The 23,105-nt window shown below is 42.0% G+C and overlaps 1 protein-coding gene across 1 annotated transcript in view; it reads right to left on the bottom strand.

The window, feature by feature from the left end:
• Nucleotides 1-23,105, bottom strand: part of TSNARE1 (t-SNARE domain containing 1) — a gene marked incomplete at its 3' end in the record, with an annotated part of 298,862 nt that overhangs the window by 61,957 nt on the left and 213,800 nt on the right. Inside the window, exons 8-9 of the mRNA XM_051774128.1 lie at nucleotides 19,597-19,671; nucleotides 17,455-17,511 (exon numbers count right to left, since the gene is read on the bottom strand). Of these exons, the coding sequence (XP_051630088.1) occupies nucleotides 17,455-17,511; nucleotides 19,597-19,671 (132 nt within the window). The remainder of the gene's footprint in view (nucleotides 1-17,454; nucleotides 17,512-19,596; nucleotides 19,672-23,105) is intronic.

Below are 23,105 nucleotides of genomic sequence, written 5' to 3'. Positions count from 1 at the left end.
AAGTTCCACCTTTATTTAGCTTTATGATATTTAATTATTCAGTGGCTCCTGTACTGAACCTCTTTGTCTCATTTAACCTGGCTACTTTTCAGCATGACACTGTACTTTTGAGTTAGGAAGGATGTTACTCTTCTCTCCTAAAGGACAGTGTGGAAACCAGGCAGAAACAGATTTTTTCTCACCATTAAAACTCCCAAACTTTCAAATGTTCATATTTTAAAAGTTTCAAACACAAAGAGCAATATTTGCTGAGAACACTTTGCATTTCCACTGAGATGAGGAACTTTACAAACTAAGCTTGAGTTACAAGCAGTTTTCTACAACATGGGGTCACTACACCAGCAGATCCCACTTTGCCTCAGCACTACACACTTAATATGCTGAAAACTGCTGCAGTTTTTAAATCCTCTTTCATTGAAAAATTGTTGATGAGCAAAATACATAATGTTCCCTATTACCCTCCACCTTGTGTACGTCCCCTGGGCATTGAGACACTCTTATCTTGTTTTCCTAGTTGCTCCTCAGGCATATTTATATTGTTAGTCACACAATAGGTATCATTATGTCAATAAGCAGAATTTAAATATTAATCCTTATGGTTATGGGCAGAAATGTAAGTGATCATATCACAAGCTATAAAAGGGCTACCTGTCACAATGAAATGGCTTCGGTGCTGTTTGCTCTCAATTCTTTGTCAAGAACTCAAGAGAGGGGAATGTCACAAAGAAAATATGGGGGGAAATGAGAGTCAGTAACAGAGGAAGAGGGACAAGCAACCAATGAGAGCAGGGACCAGCAGAAGTGAATGGAGAACATAGAAGATGCTCAGAAAGGGGGAGAATAGGACAAAGAGTAAAAAAAGCATGGAAGTGAACTGAAAGGAAGCCAAAGACAGATCCAGGTTGCTTCCAAAATGCACAGATCTCCCACTCAGGTATGACAAGATAGGGCCCTCTGAAGATCCTCCCCATATGGACTGAAGCCCTCAGTAGTGCTGATATATTTCAGAAGGAAGGATGGAGGAGGCAGAGAATCTTTCCAAATTCATCCATTCTGGAAACCTGTGCATTGCTTTTGTCGCTCCTTCGTTGCCATACACAAAGCAAGTACTGGGGAGCAGAAAATCCCATTCAGAGACAAAAATCTCTCTGTTCTCTTGGAAAAGTGTTTGCTACTAATTTCTGAAAGTAAACCAACAGTCTGCCCACATTCTGGAAAAGCAACTTTCTTGCCACGGGAACTTCTAATAATAGAGATAAAAATGGTTAAAGAAAAGGCACCGGGGAAAAAACTCTTTTTTTTGAGATAAATACGAAACTCTGTACTTATCTGAGACTAAACTGAGTGAGGAAATTTTCCATCCCAAACTGTGGAAGGTGACTGAGTCCACGACAGCACTGCATATTTTATCATAATCTTTAGGCTGCACACCGACTTTCTCCATGGGAAGCTCTCCATGAACCACTGACACTGCCTGCTGAGGGAGGTGACACTTCCCATCAGCAGAGGAGCATTGATCAGGCTCAGCATTTTTAAGTCCCCGATGAGTTTACATTACCTTTTCTGCTGGAGTCTTTCTGTTTGCTTGCACTGCCCTTGCTGTTCCCCCTGCTGCTGCTCAGCTCAAACACAGCTGTGCTAATACACCAAAGCCACACAGCTAATCCATACTTCTGCTATCTGTTTTCAGGTCTCATTTGGCAAACTGAGGGGGGTGAGACCAGCGTGAGCATAACTGAGAGACAAGCCCTTGAGGGATGTCCTGGGCCAGTCTTCCAAGGACACTGATATGGGCTTTAGTTTTGTCAGAATCACAGAATCATTTCGGTTGGAAAAGACCTCCAAGACCATCAAGTCCAATCTTTGACCAATCATCACCTTGTCAACTAGACCAGAGCACTGAGTACCATATTCAGACACTTGGACACCTCCAGGGATGATGACTCCATTGGGCAGTTCATTCCAATGCTTAACCACTCCTTCCATGAAGAAACTCTTCCCAATGTCCAACCTGAACGTCCCCTGGCACAGCTTGAGGCCATTTCCTCTTGTCCTGTCACTGGTGTCCTGGGAGAAAGGACTGACCTCCACCTGGCTACACCCTCCTTTCAGGGAGTTGTAGAATGTAAGAAGGTCTCCCTTGAGCCTCCTTTTCTCCAGGTTGAGCCCCCCCAGCTCCTTCAGCTGCTCCTCATCAGACTTGTGCTCCAGACCCTTCCCCAGCTCCGTTGCCTTTCTCTGGACACGCTCCAGCCCCTCAGTGTCTTTCTTGTCATGAAGGGCCCAAAACTGAACCCAGGATTTGAGGTGTGGCTTCACCAGTTCCCAGAACAGAGGAATAATCATTTCCCTGGTCAAAAAAAAAAAAACAAACAAAAACCACAACCAAACAACCTACACTTGGCTGTGTTTTCAAAAGGTTTTGAGCATTGCAGACGTCCTGAAGTCCCAGGAATTTTTCCAAGAGAAGTCAAACTAGCTCAGTTGTCCTGGATAAGTGTCATCACCGATAACTCCACCCTGCCAACCAAAACATGTCTATTGGATTGTAGTGAGGACGGGGGTATTTTTCCTCCAGTCTCACCCTGTCATGCAGTGACAGTGCCCGGTCCCACACTCCTCAGAAGAAGTTGACTTTGTCAGAAAGAAATTTGAGCCTTTCCACCCTGACTTATTTAAAATATGCCTGGTAGATCTCATGAGTAACGTACCTACACAAAGAGATCTCAGGAAATGTACAGATTGTGCAGGAACATAAATTTTGACTGAGCAAGTGATGAATAGAATGCAGAGCAACATCCTCAGATTTTGGGCAAAGAATGTAAAATCATTCAGTGGTGTTTGCGAAACATGTCAGGCTCTGTCAGGAAGAAGGGTTATAAATAAATGTGAGGTAGATACTTTAATAATGCTATTTCATATACATGCAATAATGAACTTTAATTATTTCTTTGGGTTTCTTTCTCCTTTTACTGTAGCAGATGAGTCAAGCCCAGATGTGTAGTGAAACTGCTACTAACATCACAGCATTTTCTTTAGAGGTGGCTGAAAGAGCTCTACGGATCAGCTGTCAAATCATTCCTCCTCCTGTGGGGTTTCCTTCATGCATCTCACCCAGAATTTAATTCCTCCACATATGGCAGGAGTGAATCATAGTGCAAGGAATTTTCTTGATGGAAAGGATTTTGCAGACGAGCAAAATGTCTTCTCACATCACTTGTCCTGAAATGAAGCCAAAGTCATCTTTATCACACGCAGTGGAGCAATGTGCCAATAGGAACCAGTTGCCATGGTATGTAGGGAAGTTCATCCATAACATTGCATTCTGAAACTATGAAAGCTAATTTAGAGCTTATCTGCAACCTTATCCCCAAATATTTGCGGCAGGGAATGAGGAGATTGATTTGTTTCCTGCTGTGATGCTGGGAATTAACAGAGGATATCAAAAGGAAAGCTCTGAGGTGTTAAATGCAGTGATGTGGATAAATATGAAATACCTCACTCATTCCTTGGCTTTTCAGTGGAAACTCAGGGAAATGAAGAGAGAAATCCAGCACATCACTCCTTTTGCAAAATGAGTTCCTGTCAGTGTGCAATGACTACATGACTTTCACAAAGAGGAAGTCATATGCCGGGAATCTCACTGAAATATTTTCATTCTCCCTTCCATCTTTAGTGCTCCGGAAGAAAGGCCAATGACAACACAACCCTGGTGAAAGGAACGGGATATTCTTCAAATCCCAACTCCATGAAGACACCATGGCTTGGTTCCTCTACTCTCATAGACAGGAGATTTCAGACTCACTGAGGGGCTACCCAAAAGTATTTGACTTAACTTGTCAGTTCTACTCTGAATCCCATACCTAATACTCCATGTTAAACAGTGGATAAACAAACCCATGAAACAACATCAATGCTGTAGACTCTTTTCATGTAAAAAGTCCTTGCATTTGACAGCTACTCACTTTATAAACACACCCAGACCCACCAATCTCCATTTCCTTTTGAAAATCAAGAAAAACAGAACAGAGCAGAACAAACAAAAAAACTCCCCAAGACAGAACAAAGCAGATAACCCATGGCATGGGTTACTCTGGGAACAAACACTTTGTCTTTACAACAGTGACAAAGGCAAACCTGCTGAGCTCAGTATAACTTGCTGCACAACCTACAGTCTCCATTCTGCCTCTGCCTTTGCTGTAAAATGGTGTATTGGGTTTGCATGGCAGTTTTGGCAGCAAGGGGTGGCTGCTGAGAGAAGCTGCCAGAAGTTTCCCCCATGCCTGACAGAGCCCATGTCTGACAGTGGCTCCCAGACAGACCCAGCACCACCCAGACCCACCCAGCCAAGGCTGAGCCCACCAGCGACAGTGGCAGCACCTCTGGGACAATGTATTTAAGAAAGGGGAGCAGAGATCCACCTGCAGCCCATGGAGGAGCCCATGACAGAGCAGGGGGATGCCCAAAGCAGGCTCTGACCCCATGGGAAGCCCAGACTGGAGCAGGTTTTCTGGCAGGACTTGTGACCCTGAGGGGGACTCATGCTGGAACAGCCCATTCCTGAAGGAAGGTACCCCATGGGATGGACCCACACTGGAGCAGGGGAAGAGTGTGAGGAGGAAGGAACATCAGAGATAAGTTGTGATGAACTAATTGTAGACCCCATTTCCCATGTCCCTGCAATGCTGGGGGAGAGTGGGTAGAGAATTCAGGAGTGAAGTTGATCTTCGGAAGAAAGAAGAGGTGGGAGAAAGATGTTCTAAGATTTGGTTTTATTTCTTATTATCCTACTCTGATTTGATTAGTAATAAATTAAAGTAATTTCCCCAAGTCGAGTCTGTTTTGCCCGTGACAGTAATTGCTGGGTGATCTCTCCCTGTCCTTGTCTTGACCCACAAGCCTTTCATTAAATTTTCTCTCCCCTGTCCAGCTGAGGGGAGAGACAGAGCAGCTTTAGTGGCAACCAGGGTCACCCCAGCACAAAGGGAGATGGGTTCTTTCCCTTACAGAGTTGAAATACCTCCGTTTGCAAAATGTTGGTGATCTGCAGGGACATCTATTAACATTTAGCACTGGGAGGTTTCCCAACTCATTTCCTATTTCATATCAAATCTTCCATATAATCACCAGTTCATAAACAAATAAGCCTAATAAAGCAGTTCCAAAAATAGCCCACAAAGCTCCAAACCACACTTTTTAGAACCTGTCCTTTTGTTTTGGTGGCCAATTTATATTCTGCAATGTTTTCTGGCCGTTCACACCTTACTTAGAAAGGGAAAAAGCACCACTGGTGAGCTGTGAGATTCAAGAGGGCAGAAGGGGAGAGTCAAGAAGGCAACAGGGTGATTAAAGGGATTTTGAGTGAACACAAGTGTCTACAAGGGGTCAATGCCTGTAGCCTTGGAAGCAACAAGCAGCACTAGGAGGAGAAAAAGGTTATATAATGTTGGATATTGTCAAGCTTAAAATAAAACACATCTCAAAATAAGCAGGCTTGGTGTGGGACAAGAACACAAATGACATCCCACATGCAAAGGATACATCTTTGTAAAATGGGGGATGTGAGGGACAAAACATATAAAAACAAAATTAAAAAAATCACACACCAAAGTTTTTGAAACAAAAAATACAGTTATCTGAAAATAAAAAGTCATTTCCCTCCTTTACTTTTCTGCCAAACACTTCCTCGTGCCCCATTTTTTCCCAGTCTGAGACTGGCAGCTCTGCAGGTAGGTGCCTAACAGGTGAACACCATTTGATATCACCAGTACCTGTTCTCAAACAGATGGTCTGAGGTTTCCTGCTAATTTAAATAATTTTGAACCCTTTAAACTCCTAAATAGCAGATTAGCAGCACCCCAGGCTGCACCAGGGATGTGTCACCATGTCACCCTCTGCCACATGTCAGATACACACTCATGGCCCTGTCAGACTTAAGCAAGATGCACTGATGGGTAAGACCTATATCTACCTTTGGGGTCCCAAAATTATGTGAAGCTGGTAGACAGAGAATCCACACAGCTCTGTGGACTCCACTAAAGATGAGACTGAAAAGTGGTAAATTCCCTGATGCTTCCCAGGAGATGTGACCTAAAGCTCAAATTTCTCCTCCTTAGGAATCTGAGAAGTTATATATATATATATATATTTATATAAACACAAATCATTAATAATATAGTTATTTAAACGCTATTTAATATCTATGTTCTACTCAGTACAGAGAGGGGACATGGAGCAGGTTTCCACAACAGAGTAAGGGACTCAGTCTTCCACAGAATGAAACACCCTGTTTCACCCCGACTCTCCACAGAGTTTCTCCTCATCTCCATGATTCATCAAGGCTTCTCTGACACTGTTTTCATCTGAGCACTATAAAACAAGGCTCCTGTATCCTATGCCAGCAGATGGCACTCCAAAATGTGCAGCATCCACAGCTTCCCTCACCCCACCCCCCAGCCACTGCTGTAAAAGGTGGTTTTTTTCTGTGCCTGGCTCTTCAGCAGTGCTTTTAATCATGTTTAAATACAGGGGTCAACGAAGTAGCTCCCACCATAGGGCCATCAAACTTCCCAGGGCTCAGCTTCCAGAAGAGGTCACTATGTCCTGCCGCACATAAAAGCCACATTCCCATTCTCTTTCCCTAAATCATCTCACCAATTACAAACTACTGGGCACAGAAAGGGAGAAAACACCTTCCTCACTCACCAGAAATCAGTTCTGATTGCAAGCAGATGCTTTGATGTTTTTTATTTTTGTTTACTGGGTGGTTTTTTTTTTAGAGCAATCATCTGTGATTCTCAGCATGTCACTGCTGAGCTCTTCATGCAAATATAGCCCCATACAGAAATGGGAAGGGGAAAGGAAAGGGGAAAAGGAAGTGGAAAGGAAAGGGGAAAATCCTTCTTAAAGTAAAAAACATTGTAGTTCAAGAGACTCGGTTGTGTCAAGTGTAACACTGAGTTAGGGTTCTGGGAAGCATCTCAATAGTTTTATCACCACTCAGGAGCTTCACAGGCTGAGTGAAGGCAGAAAATAAAATACTGAATCTTTTAATTTCATTCAGGTGAGGTGTGCAAACCACAGCTCACAACAAATCCAGGGTTTGCACAGATTGGAAGCAGGATTTTCAGCTCTCCCTCATGGAAAACTGGGTTCATGGAAATAAACATTTTTGTCCCATTTTCATTCAGCTTCTCCATATGTCCATTATGGGTTTTTCCATGGCATGATCTCTGTACCAAGGAGGACCTTGGGAACCTCCTGTCTGTGGTGTGAGTTTGGCTTTGGGAAGCTGCATAAACAGGGGCAGAAGATCAACTTTCATTTCCCATGAGGTAAAAACTTCCTTGCTCTACCATTCGCAGCTCCCTTCCAGCATCTGGAGAAGAAAAGTACCGAAGTGGAGCACCAAAAGATGAGATTGAGGCCTTAACTGATTTAGAGAGCAGGGACAAAATCCTCTTGCACCAAACCCATTTGATTCAAGGCTCAGTGGAGTGACCAACTGCCTAATGCTGATCCCAGGGCATCACATGGTAATATGGCTCTAATTAAAGAGGATTAATGAAGGGAACAGTGCAAAGCTTTGCTGTGCTTTGCTGGAGGGGAAACAGTGAGATGCATCCTGTCATCTCACTGCTGAAATGACAAATTGCCCATGTGAACATCCACAAGAGGAGAATATCTGTGAAGGCTTGGCTGCATCCTTTCCCCCAGGATTCATCAGCATTTACAGGGATGAACAGAGACAAGGGGGATGCTAGGCAGGTACCAGCCCCACAATTTGGATTTGCTCCTGACAGTAACAGTGATGAACAACACCCGTGGCTCAGTGTTTTCTTTCATAGAAATCATAGAATAACTCAAATTAGAGAGGATCCATAAGGATCAGCAAGTCCAACTCTATTCCATTCTCATCTAAGAAAGCATATCCTGGGAGTTTTCATCAGGGTTTGTCCATGGTGTATGCTGTGAACCACCATCTCATTTCAGACCGGGGACAATCAGATGAAAAAGTCTCTTAAAATTAAGGGAGTTACTTGCTACACAGGCACCTTCTCAAATTGGCAAGTTTGTGAGAGTTACAATGGAAGAGCTCTGCTTGTGTTTAGGTGAACACATTTATTTTATTTATCACCCAGACTCTTGCTATCAGCTCAAAAATAACTACTTGAAACGTTATCTGCAGCACATGCCTTATCTTACAGATCCTGCTGTACTTCATAAAGAAAATATATATAAATTACCCCTCTGATATACGTCCAGCTTTATGATTTGACTCCAAAGGTATTTCAGAATCCTGGGTTACCATTAAAAGTGAAGGTAAAACTCTATAACAAACCAAAACATCAGTGGAAGTTTAATTTGGCAAAAATAACACAAACTCCAATTACGGTTTCCAGCTGGGCTCCAGAACTAAGGAACAGAATAAACAATCAAAATTCAAAGTGTGATGCTCTGTTTCCTTGTGTTTTCATTAAATCAGGAATAATTGTGACCAACTGAAAGAGTCTGAGATGGCAAGTCTGCCTTATTGTGCCAGGTCAATTTGGGGGCTGGTCTGTGCAATACCTGGAGCATCACATGGCACTGAAGCTCCTCCAGAGGAGGCCACCAGGTTGGTTAGAGGGGTGAAGCACCTCTCCTATGAGGAAAGGCTGAGAGAATTGGGATTGTTCAGCCTGGAAAAGAGAGAGCTTTGGGGTGATCTGATTGAAGCCTTTCAGTACCTGAGGGGAGGCGACAAGAAAGATTGAGAGAGACAATTTTTTAAAAGAGCATGGAATGACAGAACAAGGAGGAATGGCTTCAAACTGAAAGAGAGTAGGTTTAAATTAGGGGAAAAAACATTACTGTGAGGGTGGTGAGGGACTGGCACAGGTTGCCCAGAGAAGCTGTGGATGACCCATCCCTGGAAGTGTCCAAGGCCAGGTTGGACGGGGCTTGGAGCAACGTGGGATAGTTCCACCCCATGTCAGGGGGGTGGAACGAGATGACTTTTAAGGTCCCTTCCAACTCAAACCATTCCATGACTCTATGATCCGATGATTTCACAGTTGATATACAGGGTAGGGGAGGTAACAGCACTCCCTTCCACACAGGAGTGAAAGGGGTTAAATGCCTTTAAATTTTATGGTGAATATAACATTGGTTATTTAAACCCTGAAAACAAATAAGATGGGCCTTAGAAAGTTCAGTAAATATTACTTTTTGTCTCCACTCTGATGAAGGAAGGGTTAACATATTTCCAAACACATTTTTTTCATGGGAAAATACCACTGCTGTCCCCATTTAATCATGTGATAAATGCAGCCATCAAAGTGGGTTTAGAAGAATAGAATTTCCTTCCTTTCAATAATCCATCTCCACAGGAGGGGTTTAAATGTATTAAATAACACTGCATTCACTTTGGAGCAAGGTGACACACTCAGGAAGGTTTCACATTTGTTACTCCAGTTGCTGCATGATCTTTGCCAGGGTAAAAGTCAACTTGGACTCTTGCAATGCAGCTCCTGGAAGGTGGGGTTGAAGGAGGGGAGGTGGAAGGGGTCCTATAAACATCCCCCTCACAATCAGCACAAACCACTTCCAGTTGCAGTGGGCAGAAACACTCACTACATCATTATGCTTCTGGAAAAAAAAAGGAATATACAGAGGAGACAAGCCCAGAGAGTGAACAAAAATTCAAGCTTTTTATTCACTTTTTGTAATTACAGTACTGCCATCACAGCCACACACGTCCTGCAGACCCAGCCTACATTTCATCAGCTCTGGGATCTTGGCCTGTGTTTGCTCTCCTCTTACACTGCTGTCAGCACAGTTCTGACAGTGCTGCCAGAGGTGACGATCACTGCCCAGAAAAGCTGCATCCAAGGACAAAGCTTTCCCAGCAAGGTGAGTGTCCATCCAACTGGCCACAACTCTCACTGTATTTATATTTAATTTTGGGGTTTATTTTTATTTATTTATATTGATGGAACTGTAGATATCTACAGAGATACATTTATACCCATACAAATCTGTGCCAGCAGTGCTGACTGGAAGCATGAACTGCCCACACTCACTGTGTAAAAAGCAGCACTCAGGAGATAAGAGGATTCTGAACTCATTGAGACAAAGTCTGGGTCTCATGCAACAGGCGAAAAATCCATTTCCCATCCTTACAGGTGCAGAGATCCCCTCCAAGAATGACCCTGATTTGGCATGAAGGCATGTGTATTTTCAATATCCTTTAAATTTAGCAGCTGGCAGTACCTAAAGGGGGCCTACAGGAAGGCTGTTTTTTGCAAGGGATTTTTGCAAGGGCATGGAGGGATAGGACAAGGAGGAATGGCTTTAAGCTGAAGGAGGGTAGATTTAGGTGAGATATTTGGAAAGAATTCTCCCTGTGAGGGTGGTGAGGCCTTGGAACAGAGAAGCTGTGGATGCCCCATCCCTGGAAACATCCAAGACCAGGCTAGATGGGGCTCTAAGCAACCTGGTCTATTGGAAGGTGTCCCTGCCCATGGCAGGGGGTTGGAACTGGATGATTTTTGAGGCCCCTTCCAAAGCAAACCATCCTATGATTCCACGAGACAGGAGCACAGCAACTACCTAGGCAGACACTGCAAGCAGTGGGGAAAAGTATTTGCTGCCTCCAGCTCTGGAAGAACAACAATGTGGGCACCAGCTGAGCTGTCTGTCCCAGCCCCTGGGCACAGTCAGGATGTGCTCTCCGTGAAGGTGCTCGCTCCCGTTAGCACAGAGTGTTCAGGGCACTGTTTGATCCCGTGGCCCCAAACGCCTCCACACGACCCCGGTGACACCATTTCCCACACACACACACCCCCTCAGGGTGAGAGGAAGCGTCTCCCAGGATGTGGGAGTACAAAAGCAAGTGGTGGCAGGGCTGGGTGGTCGGACTGTCTCATTCCAGACAAAACAACCCTTTGGATTGTGTGAGGGCTCCGGCAGTGACTCAGAGCTGGGGTAGAGCAGAGAGGCTTCAGAGCTGCTGTGGAGGAGGCTCCAGACAAAAGAAACCCTTCCCTCGCCTTCATCCTCTGCCCACACAAAAACCTCTGTCCTTTCTCACTCAAATGAAAGGAAAAACCAATTAAAAAAAAACAACCCACAGGGAAACAACCGAACTAAAAAAAACCCAAAAAAACCCCCAAAAAACCAACAACTTAACTAACCCAAAACCCAGGGAATGAACAGCAAGTCCTCTGCTTGAGTGCTAGTAGAGGCAGCTGCAGTTTCTGGTTTCATCAGCAGACACAGGTAAGAAAAGTGGGCTGATCCTGTGACTGGGGATTGCTGAGGAAAATCCACAAAGATCAAGTTGTTTGGGCAATTTAGGAATTCCCCTCAAACCTTTATATAGATTTGGTCTTTTCTTCTTTTGCAGAATGAGGAGACTGGAATGTTTTTGGAAGCTCACACCTCTAGCCTTTGCTAATTATGTCCTTTAAAGATATAATAGGATTTGAGGTGTTTCTTACATGCAACACTGAAGCCCTGAGCACTCCATCAAACCTGTGCACCAGCAGCACCAGGAATACTGGCGTTTTGCCAAGGTCTGCAGTGCAGGTTTTATCACCCTCAAGGATGGAGGATTCTTTATTTTATCTTTTACAGTTGCAAAATGCTGCGTCCCTGACGAAAAGGGAGTTTAATGGTTAGTTAGTGAAGTTCTGTGCCTACAAAGCCCACCGGAATTTTTTTTCAAGATCGTGGGCATGCTGAGGAGAAAAGACCTTCCCTTCTCAGACACATTTGAAAGCAGTGCAAGAACAGTACTTTGGGACATTCAGAATAGATTCCAACTCCCTTGAAAATATAAGGAACAAATAAAAAAATTAGGTGTGAGTCTATTTCCATCCACTTAAGAAATCCCTTTATTAGAATCTGTTTCTCTACCACCAAACAGGCAGAAAAAGAAAATATTTAAGTTTTCTTAAGAAAATTGCTTTAAATGACTGTCTTAAAAAAAAATAAAAATTAAAAATCAAAAACCAAACAAAAGCCCACACTTCAGTAAAGTCAAGAAAAAAATAACTGTGTGATTTAAATGCTCGCTATTGACAGCCCTGGGAACAGGGGAGTGGGCTGATTACAATATGGCTTTTAATGGATGCACAGTCATTTAAAACAAAGTTGACATTATTGAAATAACACTTTTTACAGGAGGAGCTGCATCCTAAACGACCTTGAGAAGACACAGCAATTACTACCACACATGCAAGATAAATTATCACCAAAGCCAAGGCTTGATTTCCTGAGATAGAGCAGCCAGTCTGGAGCATTTAGAACTGGGATGAGCTCTAAGATAAGATGTTGGAGTCAATAAGATAAATGTGTAAATAAAAAGCTCCATTTGTCGAGGCAAAAGTTGTATTTTGATTGTGAGAAATTAAATTTTGCATTTCAGGAAAATACAGAGCACAACCTCCTGCAAATTTTGAAGACAGTTTCAAATATCTTTGGACTTCCAGCATGAGGAGAACCTACTGCATCACAAACTCATAGTTAATTACTCAAAATAGCCTGGTGGTGTTTGCTGAGCCTGTGAGATCCTCAGGGTGGCACAATGTAGTAGCTGTGCTTATACAGCTTCTACCATCTTAAGGACCTGGTAAAAATAGAAGCCCAAATAACTACAATCATTCCACACACACATACATATGTGCAGTTTATGCAGATATTATTGCCAAAAAATTATTCTCCCATAAAGGCACAAGGATTGGATCTTGCTGCCCCCAAAATGAGAATTTTACTCTAATCACACAAAAAAGAACAACTTCATAAACACAGGAAGGAAGAGAGAAATGATGCTTCCTGCGAGAAGGAAGTCCACTTAAAGCAAGAATAAATTGATGCAGTCAGGAGAAAAAAAGCTCGTATATGCAAATAGAGGTTTATTACCCATCTTTGTGCTCCTAAGAAACATAATTTAGTGACCTCTGAGAGATGGGTCAAATAGGCTTATGGAATAGGAAACAAAGGCATCTTTATGGCAACTGCCATGTTCCACAGCAGTAATTATCCTTCCCTCTCCCCATGAGCAGCAGGAAATGAAGAGGGATGCCATTAAACTATGACAATTACTGTAATTTTAATTTCTAAATATTGCCAGGAAAAGTTTCCTTCAGGAAAAAAAAAAAAAAATCTGCTCAGATTTTTTATGTGGTTTTTATTTTAAAACTCATTCCCCAGCTCAAACAGAGCCTGTGCTTCCCCTTCTCCCACTCCCTTGGGGGAACCACCCACAAAGTCTACATGGTGAGAAAGACCACTTTGCTCCTCATTAGCTGAGAAGATAGAATTTCATGGAATCACAGAATGGTTTGGATTGGAAGGGACCTCAAAGATCATTTCCAACCCCTTGCCATGGGCAGGGACACCTTCCAGTAGACCAGGTTGCTCGGATGACTAAGACGGCTCAGTGTGGTCAGTGAGGATCCAGGAAGGATGGAGGTGGCCCAAAGACACATCACAGATGCCTTAAAGGATGAAGAAACTTAGCCATCCCTGCCAGGAACTACCAGAGATGAATCCTGGGGAGCCTTCAGCTTCTCAGCCTTGTCTGCTCCCGGGTTTAAAATCTGGAACTAGAATTTATTCAACCATGGGCACGTAACAGGTTCTTTCTTTCGGAAGCAGATGATGTTGGATGCACAATAATTATAAAGAATTAAAATAAGAATTAAAAAGAAGGATCCTTTTCATCTCCTGTGCTCAGAGACATTATTTGCTGTTGTGGGTTTTCCTCAGGCTATCATTTATTATTTTAATATTACGGATAATCTATTCTGTGCTATTAAAGCAATATCATATTATATTCTATCCAATTGTTGCACTGTGGGATGGATTTCACCTATGTCTGCTCAGCTGTCCAGCCTCTCCTAGCCCTGACCACACCATCCCAGGCTCCAGGGGACACCTGAAATATTCCCTCTCCTACAGTGGGCTCTGCCTGGAAGGAGGAACAATTGGTTTTCACCATGGTGTGTTCAGGAGAAGAAGTGGGATTTGAAGCCCATCTGCTCCACACACAGTCAGAAAGCAGAGGTGACCATATCACCAAACACTGTCTCTGTTTACTGCACCAGCAATTCCCCTAAATTGAAAACTCCTTTCCAGGATTCCCCTGGGCACTCTCTTAATGAGCCTTCTGAGGTCTCATTTTGGCCAGTGGGTGAATATTTAAAATTACTTTCACAGATTCAAGGGAAGGGACTTTTTTTACTTTTAATAGTTGCCACAAGGCACGTTCAACAATGATCATTTAGTGTAGTAAAAAATTGTGTCTTTCAATATATGCACCCACAGAACTACATTGATTTGTCTATAAACAAGCACATTCCTACAAACACATATTTGATTAAGAATTTATATAACTTCAGGCTTCAAGGAATTTTGGATCAATGCTTTTATTTTGCTTTTATAAACAAATAAACTCAATTAAAGAGTACTTACAGCAAACCACAATGGGCAGGAAACTAATTCTCCCAAAGCCTCACTTGGCAATTTTTACCTGTTATGTGGGTCTAGGGAATCAATTGCTCCCTAAACGGAAATTATTAGGGTTTATGTTACCAAACATCTTATCTTTCCTACTCACCAATGGAAGAGGGGAACTACAGGGACATGCATCTAGAAAAACAAGCATTCTTCAGGCCTCTTATAACTTGCTGTAATAAATTAAAGCATAAATAAAATAGAAGAAAGCCCTGCAGGCAAACAGTGTTTGAATCAAGACTGGGTCTGCACCGAGTCACTCTGTGGTTTCACAGGACTCATAAATCAGGTCTCCTGAACATATGTAGAATTTTGCATTACTGCCCTAATACATACACATAGTGGTCAGGCTCCAGTTCCTGTGGGAACTATAATTCTGCACGTCCTGACCAAACTGCAGCTGAGAAAATAATAAGTAAAAACCAACCACTGTGTTGCCTTCAGCAGGTTTTGTACTTTTAATTTCTCCCCTTTTTGTGCTTGAAGGAGGAAAAAGAGAAGATGTGAAGCTGCAAAAGTATAGGGAAGTTGAAGCAGATGTGACTGAATTTTCATCCTTTTCAAGCAGTTTGCATGAAGACTCCTTTGTCCCCAGCCCAAGCAAGTGTCACTGCATGGAAAGTTTGTGCTCTTGAGTGTGATCCAGCCTATTTCTGAGTCAGAACCATCTCACCAAGGGCAAAATATAACCTCCTTTTCCACAATCCACTGAAACCCCCAGCAAGTAACAGCCACAAGAAGAAACAACCTGCAGTTGATCCAACCCCATCTCTGCTGATGCTCCTGTCCCACAGCAGATTGGCACTGCTACAGTCCCCTAGTGGTTGTATTCTTACCTGTTTTAATGCAAGGGGTTTGTCTGTCCTCTTCTTCCTCCAGCCTCCCTTTTCTTCCAACCACACCATCACTTGCCTCAAGATTTGAGCATTTTTGTCTTACATCCTATTTTTTCCCTCTATTAAAACTCCATTTGCTTCCAGAGAAGGTTAGTTTTGGAGTCATCAACCATCATCAATACACCAAAAAAGTTGATTTCATCCAGGTTTGCTCCAGGTGCACTAATTAGCACTTTTCATCCTATTTACACTTGTTAATAGCCAGCAGTGTCCCAAATCCTATGGAATAGCCATGGCCATGAAACCACATGGTAGTCCAGGCAAGATCAGAGCTGTTCCCTCCTCTGCAATCCACTCCACCAATAACAGTCTAACAAAGTTAGTTAAAAGCCCAAGAAATGATGCAATAAAGCATGAAAACAAATCACAGCTAATTTGCACAAAATGACCCTCCTTATCTCTGAGCTCAACCATAAAACCCAATAAATATTTGCTGTGCGTTGGATTGGACCACAGTTAAAGGACATGATGTTTGTGACCATGGTCATCACAGATCAGCAGCTGATGGGCAAAAATAAGCTGGGTAATTTTTATAAACTCGCAGCTGAATAGTGACATCTGTGCACAATCACTCCAAAGGGGGTGGTGGGAACTCCCAACCAGGATAAAGGAATTCATCAGTCCTTTGGGGCCTGAGTTTCATTTCACTGACACCTAAAACCAACTACACAACAATAAGCTCCAAGGCAGAAATGTAATTGCTTGAAGTGTCGTTAATATTAAAGTTTTGGTCCAAGGCAGAATTGTAATTGCCCGAAATCTAGTTAATATTAAAGTTTTGGTCCAAGGCAGAATTGTAATTGCTTGAAATGTAATTAATATTAAAGTTTTAGTCCATTGACTTGCCTTAATGTCGGGATCTTTGGTGGCATCATTCCACCCTTCTTTACAGAGATGCATCAATGTTACAAAGTACAACTATTTCTTACATACATTAACGAGATTATAGAAAACCAGGTGGCACAGCAAGGTAAAGAATGAAAATCCATCAGGAAAGCAGAAAATCTGCTGATTGTGCTTTAAAAGAGTATCAAGAATATCAGAAATAATCACTGAAATTAGGCAGAGATCTCTGCTTTTTACTGGCATGAGATCAGTTGCAAATACTACAAATTTTTAACATGTAGGATTTGAGAGAGCAACCTAATGCCTGTTGGATTCTTACTGCAGCCAACTGATCTCCTGACATCAAACCTCTCTTGGAAATCTGTGGTGATTTCTTACACACACACACACACACCCCTTTTATATATATAATATTTTGCATTACTGTTTGTGAAAGGGAACACACATATGCATATATTTACATATATATTTAAACATATATATCTTCATATATTTATATCTATACATCTATATTTATATCTTTATATTCTTCAAATTTGCATATGTTCACAGGTACTCAAGGTATTTAATTATATTTTATACATACATACCCTTGCATGTATGAAAATAAACATATACACCATATATGCAGTAACCACAGTATGTATGGATATGGATATAAAAATCAGAACATATATGTATATATTCTGATTCCATACAGTATTTATTCACTGAAAAAATTCCTAATATGAGTAAAAAGAGAATAAAAAGGCTCTATTTGCATATGTATATAATAGTTAACCACACTGTAAAGTAGACAAGAAAGTAGAATACATGATCTTTCTTAAAACTGGGGACAGGTTTGATAAAAATTCCTCTCATTCTCTGCTATGAAATTGTCCTTGGAATGTGATTTCCAAGTGAAAGAGGATACAGGACTGCTTTTTGATAAATTTCAGAGCAGAAAAAACTCCCATCAAGAATGGAAAAACAGCCCCACGAGAACAGAAAAGCAGGGAATAATTAAACAGGTCTTATATAAGTCTTTTTTTCCTGAGTCCTGTATCCTCCACCTCCAAAGACGTCACACATGCCTGTTGGAAAAACACCTCGCTGGCTTCAGTGTAGGCAGTGGAGGAGCACCAAGCTCTTCAGCATCATTAGTGGTGGTAGAAAATAGCTTTTTTTTAGCACTGTACTTACTGTCAAACACAAAGACACATGAACTTACCTGTTTGGTGCCTCTCTGCCCAGTGGGAAGCAAAGCTTTGGATTTTTCTGCTATTTTCTGTTAAAAAGAAAAGGAAATATAAATAAAAAAAAAAAGAGGGAAAATGGCTGAGAAAACAATCCAAATATTTAGGAAAGGAGTCATATAAAGCTATTTCTTCTGCTTTTTAAAGAAAAGGACATAGAGAAAGCTCCTACTATTTCAAAAAAGAAAGGGAGTATAATAGCATTGAAAAGCTTGGTCTTACAGGCATTAAAAGCCTTCAAAGCTTCCAGGATGACAAGGTTATCAAAACTGAATCAGGCATTTAAGGAATGACAGCCAGGACGTGGATAAGTAGCAATTTCCCACTCAGATTGGTTTCCTGACGCAACAGGGCATTCACAAACTGCACTGGTTAATTTTGGTACCTCTGAATTGATGACAGGTTTTAAAATAAAAGAAATCAAACCTGTATGTGCAGTTCTGATGGATTGCACTCATGAGCATTGGGAAAAAAAGGCATTAAAAAGTGTGTGTGTATATGGGGGTGGAGCTCTTTACCCAAATCATTCCATTTAACTTCTCATTTAACAGAAAAAATAATTTCATTTAAAGACCCCACACTTAGTTTCTTGAATAGGACAGAGAAATAATTTAAAATGTGACACAACACTAGAGATAATGCATTGCTATTATGCAACACAAGTGCAATTTTATGTACATCTTTTTGTTTATTTGTTTATTTTTAAGGCATAGGCAGCAACTGTTGGCAAATCCATCAGCACAGAAGTTTTTAAATAAAGATCCATTATTAAGCGCATATTGATACATTATTAAGTGCATGTTGCCAGCCAAATTTCATTACACCTGTACAAATGTAATATATCCTTCCCATGTGCTGCAGCCACGGATCAAACTCACTAAAGTGAAATAAGAAAGGAACCACAGTTTGTCCAGGTTGTGTTTTTTGATTAATCCAGATATGTCTGCAAACTTGCTGCTGCCAGGGAGAGGAGCAGTTTGAGGATGCTAAATTTAAGTCATTACTACAGTGTTTAAAAGCAAAGCAAATCTGCTCATCAGTGGAGCCTCCCCAGGGTAAACAGGGTGAGCAAGAAGCAAATGAAGGAGCTGGAGTTCAGGCTCTGTTTGTTTTATTAAACAGCTTGATCTTGGTGACAGATCCAAACCACAAGACGTGCTCAGAAACTTTCTGGCAAAGCCATATAGCACAGCAGAGTCAGAAGAGGGAGGGGGGGGGATATTTAAATTATCAAAGCTGCCTGCACATTTTCTAGGAGCAGAAAAGGTGAAAAGGGCATTGTGCAATCAATTCACACCAAAATAACATCAAGGCTAAGCCAGATGAAGCACTGAAAGTCCTACCAGACACACAGTTGGCAAAAAAACACTTTTTCTTCTTTTCAGCTACTGCTGAGTTGTTCTGCAGTCCCATGTGTGTGAATACTCCAAAGCAATGATACATCCCCCTGCACTTGGCACTGGTGAGGCACCTTCAATCCTGGGTTCAGGTTTGGGACCCTCATGACAAGAAGGACATTGAGGGGTTGGAGCGTGTCCAGAGAAGGGCAACACATGTGTTGCCAGAGAAGGAGCTGGGGACGGGTTCTGGAGCACAAGTTTGGTGAGGAGCAGCTGAGGGAGAGGGGGGTGTTTTGCTTGGATAAAAGGACCCTCAGGGGGGACCTTATTGCACTCTACAACTCCCTGAAAGGAGCTCGTAGTGAGGTGGAAATTGGTCTCTTTCCCCAAATAACAAGATGAGAGGAAATGCTCTCAAGTTGTGCCATGGGAGGTTTAGATTGGATATTAGGAAGCATTTTGTAAGTGAAAAGGCTGTAAAGCTTTGGAACAGGCTGCCCAGGGAAGTGGTTGAGACACTATCCCTGGAAATATTCAATAAATGTGAGGATATGGCCCTTAAAGACATGGTTTAGGTGGTGCTGGGTTGGTGGTTGGACTTGATGACCTTAAAAGCCTTTTCTATGATTTCTTGACTGACAAAGTAAGAAAAGAGGGTGGAAACCACATGTAACCAGCCCTGTGGAGATGCTCCAGGCTTCCAGGAGTCACACTCACTCACACTTCACACATTCCCAAACTCACAGATGGAAGAGTGGAAGCAAGAGTGACCCTCACCTTCTGCACAGCTCCGTATCTCTGGATGGCATCCGACAGCTGGTTCTTCAGCCTGTCCAGCTGGAGCCTCTCTTGCTGTTTTGGGAGAAGAGAAGGTTGGTTAGCAGGTCTGTGGAGATAAATAAAGTAGTAGAGTGTCTCTGAAACCCTGGAAAATTGTCCTGGGGGGAGACATCAAATAAACAAGGTGGGTACAGATAGTATCCTAAAACATTTCACTGGGGCTGCCAGGATGTAACAAGACTTTATTTCTAGGAAGTGAGCATGTGATTCTTTGGTCTTTCAGGCCAAAGCACTTAAAAATAATGCCACTTTCATATTCAGTATAGCACTGGAGAAAATAACCCAAGGGATCTTCCAATAAAAATCCTTTATTTGGATGATCATCACCTCATTTGATGGCAGTGGGAGACTTCCTGGAATTGAGAGGTCCATCAGCCACAACATTCCTTCTGGCTGGCCTAGCACCTGATTGTCAGAAACCAATTTGTCTTCACGTTTTCCAAGGAGCCCAGATGTGACTACCTTTCTGTTTGGAGCTTGCTCCAGCAAGATTATAATCTGTATTTTAAACAAAAGTGTTCTTGGAAGGAAGACCCCAGTCAGCCTGATGTAACTATCCAACATGAGTTAAAATCTCTGCTCTCACATGAAGTGACCAAACCAAAACAGTGTCAGGAGATGGAAATTCTCCTGGAACTATTCTACCCCCTGGATCTCAGATTTTACATGTGCAGTTCACGCATCCAGGTTTTACAGAGGGGAATGAACTACAAGGAAGTGGGAAGTCACCTTAAAATACAAGTAGCAAACAAAGCTGAACCTACGCTAAAGTTACCGAGCAGAAATGTTCAGTTTACAGCCATTTCAGAATTCAGAATTGTTCAGTTTACAGCCATTTCAGCTGTTCCAGAAAACTGCCTAAGAATACAAAAGCACATTTTATAAAGGATGGGATAAACATCTTTGATTTTTAATGGCAGCATTTCCGCACACAGAAGAATATCCCAGTCTTACACTTCTTCATCTAAAGATTTAAAACCATTTTTAGAGCAGGGCAAGTATCATTATTGCCATTCTATAGATAAAGATCCATAAACCTTATGTTTGTTACACATGGAAAATAAGATAAAACTGCCACCCTGGAGAGCTGATCTCATGCTCCAGCATCCATCCTACCAAAAAAAAATGGAATTCCTGACAGGCCTGTCTATTTACATCCTTGGAGGTTATTTTGGAACGAAACCCTAAAATAGCCATGTGCTATTTTACATCAATCTCCTGCCTTGTATCCCACTGATCCACTTAAAGCAGCATCTTTGCTCCTGAAATACTCTCAATTTGCTCAGTTGGGCATCCTGACTCCAATAGCTCCAGCAGCACTTGGAGCTTCATTGGAAGCAGCACTTGGAGCTTCATTGGAAGTCAGAGAAACTCCCACAGTGCACGTTGTTGGCAGTGCAGGGCTGGTGGAAAATAAGGAAGAAAGGGAAAAAATACATTTTTTTGTCTGCGTGTGCATGCAAAGCAATCCACAGAAAGATGGATTGGTAAGGACTAAGAAAGCTCTAAATTAATGGAAGGCTTTTCCTGCTGTGAGTAATTTTATGGGAGGAAAGTTTGCAGTCCTACCCATATTCCCAAGAGGGACTTACTGACCAGCAGCCAATACCCACCAGAACTATTTATTCTATGTAAGGGATGAGGGCTACAGGTTTTATATCAAAATTTGTAGGTTTAATTACTTAAACTGCACAGTGTTAGAAAAGAAGAGCTAAAAAAAAAAATAAAATCTGTTAAATTAATTGACCAGGGAGCAAAAAAATTATTATGCAACGCAATAGAGAGCAGTAAGTTTATTTCTTATATTGCTAAAATTGTTTGTATATCTATTTCCTTCAGCTCTTAAATATTTTCCCTTTAATTTAGTAATTTTTCTCCCCATGACAGTAAAAACTATTCTCCTGAGAGTCCCCAGTGGACACTGTATGGGCTTCAAGGGCAAATAATGACATTCTTGTGTGGCACTATAATTGGGTTTAATGTGACCTTGCCTGATTCCCCTTTTGACTCAATTTATGTCACAAAATGGAGCCAGGAGATCAGCACAAAAAGAGCATAAAAAAAGCCCACATTTCTGAGACAGCATCTTCTGTTTCATCAAGCTCAGATGGAATTATGCAAGAAAAGGAAAAAAATAGTCCTTGTAGTCCATCACTAATCAAAGTAACTGGTTAAAAACTATCCTGGTATTAAGGCTGATGCCTGCACAAGTCTGATGTCAACATATGGAAACAGTCATTCCAGGCTTCCCTCCTCATCCTCTCGAGTGGACCATCACCCATTCATTATTTTTTCAGGTGGGTTGGATTGCACAGGGTCCTCCACATGTTACAAAGGTAGCCTGGGGTGATTCAACCTTTAAATCCTTATCTCATCTGTCTGTTGGCAAGTGCCATAAATCCAGGCTGTAAAACCCACTCGGGACAGAGTCGAGTGGTGTGTTTAGAGCACTGTTATTACTTGGTGGAAGGGCAGTGAGTACAGAGCTGGAGTAACACGGGACTTTGGAAAATGGCAGGAAGTGAGTGAGAACAAAACATCAGTTCAGGAAAGTTCCTGACTTAGAAACCATATGGGTGCTGGAAGCAAGAAGATAACAGAAAACTGCCAGGCAGAATCAAGTAGAATTGTCCTTATTGTCATTTCATTTGACGAATCATCTTTTATGTGGGTCAAACTCCTCTACCCTCACATCAGTTGGAGTTTGGTCCCACAGTATGTTTCTGTTCTTCCCCACAATTCAAACCACAGGTCAAATTCAGCAGGAATATCTGGAGTGTAACAGGTTTTGTAGGAAGGCCAGAAACCTGTTTGTCCAATCTTTGCATTGGAGACCAAGGGATGGGGATCATTCACACCCTGTGACAATGCTGTTCACAGGAGTTGAACCTACTGAGGACATCCCAGTTTGTCCATATAACAGAGGGATTCTGTGGGGTAAATTGCAACTCAAAGTCCCGTTCTTTTCTGGCCACACTCTGTATTTATCTATCCCCAAAGCTGCCTTTGTACCAGCACACAGCCCTGAGTGAATGTCATATCCACAATGTATTCCATGGCTTTGGTTTTTCCAGACACTTCAACACAATTCCAAACTCACCAGTCCCCAGTGCACCCACTGCACGACTGAGTCTTTAGCCAGTGCCAAATTTATGTGATTTCTGTGTATTTTCACCCAAACTGAGTGAGACTCTGAGATAAATGTGAATTGGTCAAGGTTTGTTGCTGAGTTCTCAATTTCCAATTCCACACGATGCGGTTTTGGGAGAAGAACTGGTTTCTGCAGCTGTTTTCCTCTGGGTCCTTTATAAGTGAAAACTACATTTACCATGTCACAGGAAAGGAAGTTATAACAAACCATGGAGCTCAACAGCCTTAAAACACACACTACCACTTCTTTTTTTTATTATTCCTCCTTCCATAAGACACATCACCCTCCCCCAACA

This window comes from Manacus candei, unplaced genomic scaffold (genome assembly GCF_025592945.1).
Source record: "Manacus candei isolate 608988 ecotype Guabito, Panama unplaced genomic scaffold, ASM2559294v1 h1tg000188l, whole genome shotgun sequence".
In the NCBI taxonomy this organism is placed as follows: domain Eukaryota; kingdom Metazoa; phylum Chordata; class Aves; order Passeriformes; family Pipridae; genus Manacus; species Manacus candei.
This window is presented reverse-complemented; position numbering and strand designations above follow the sequence as displayed.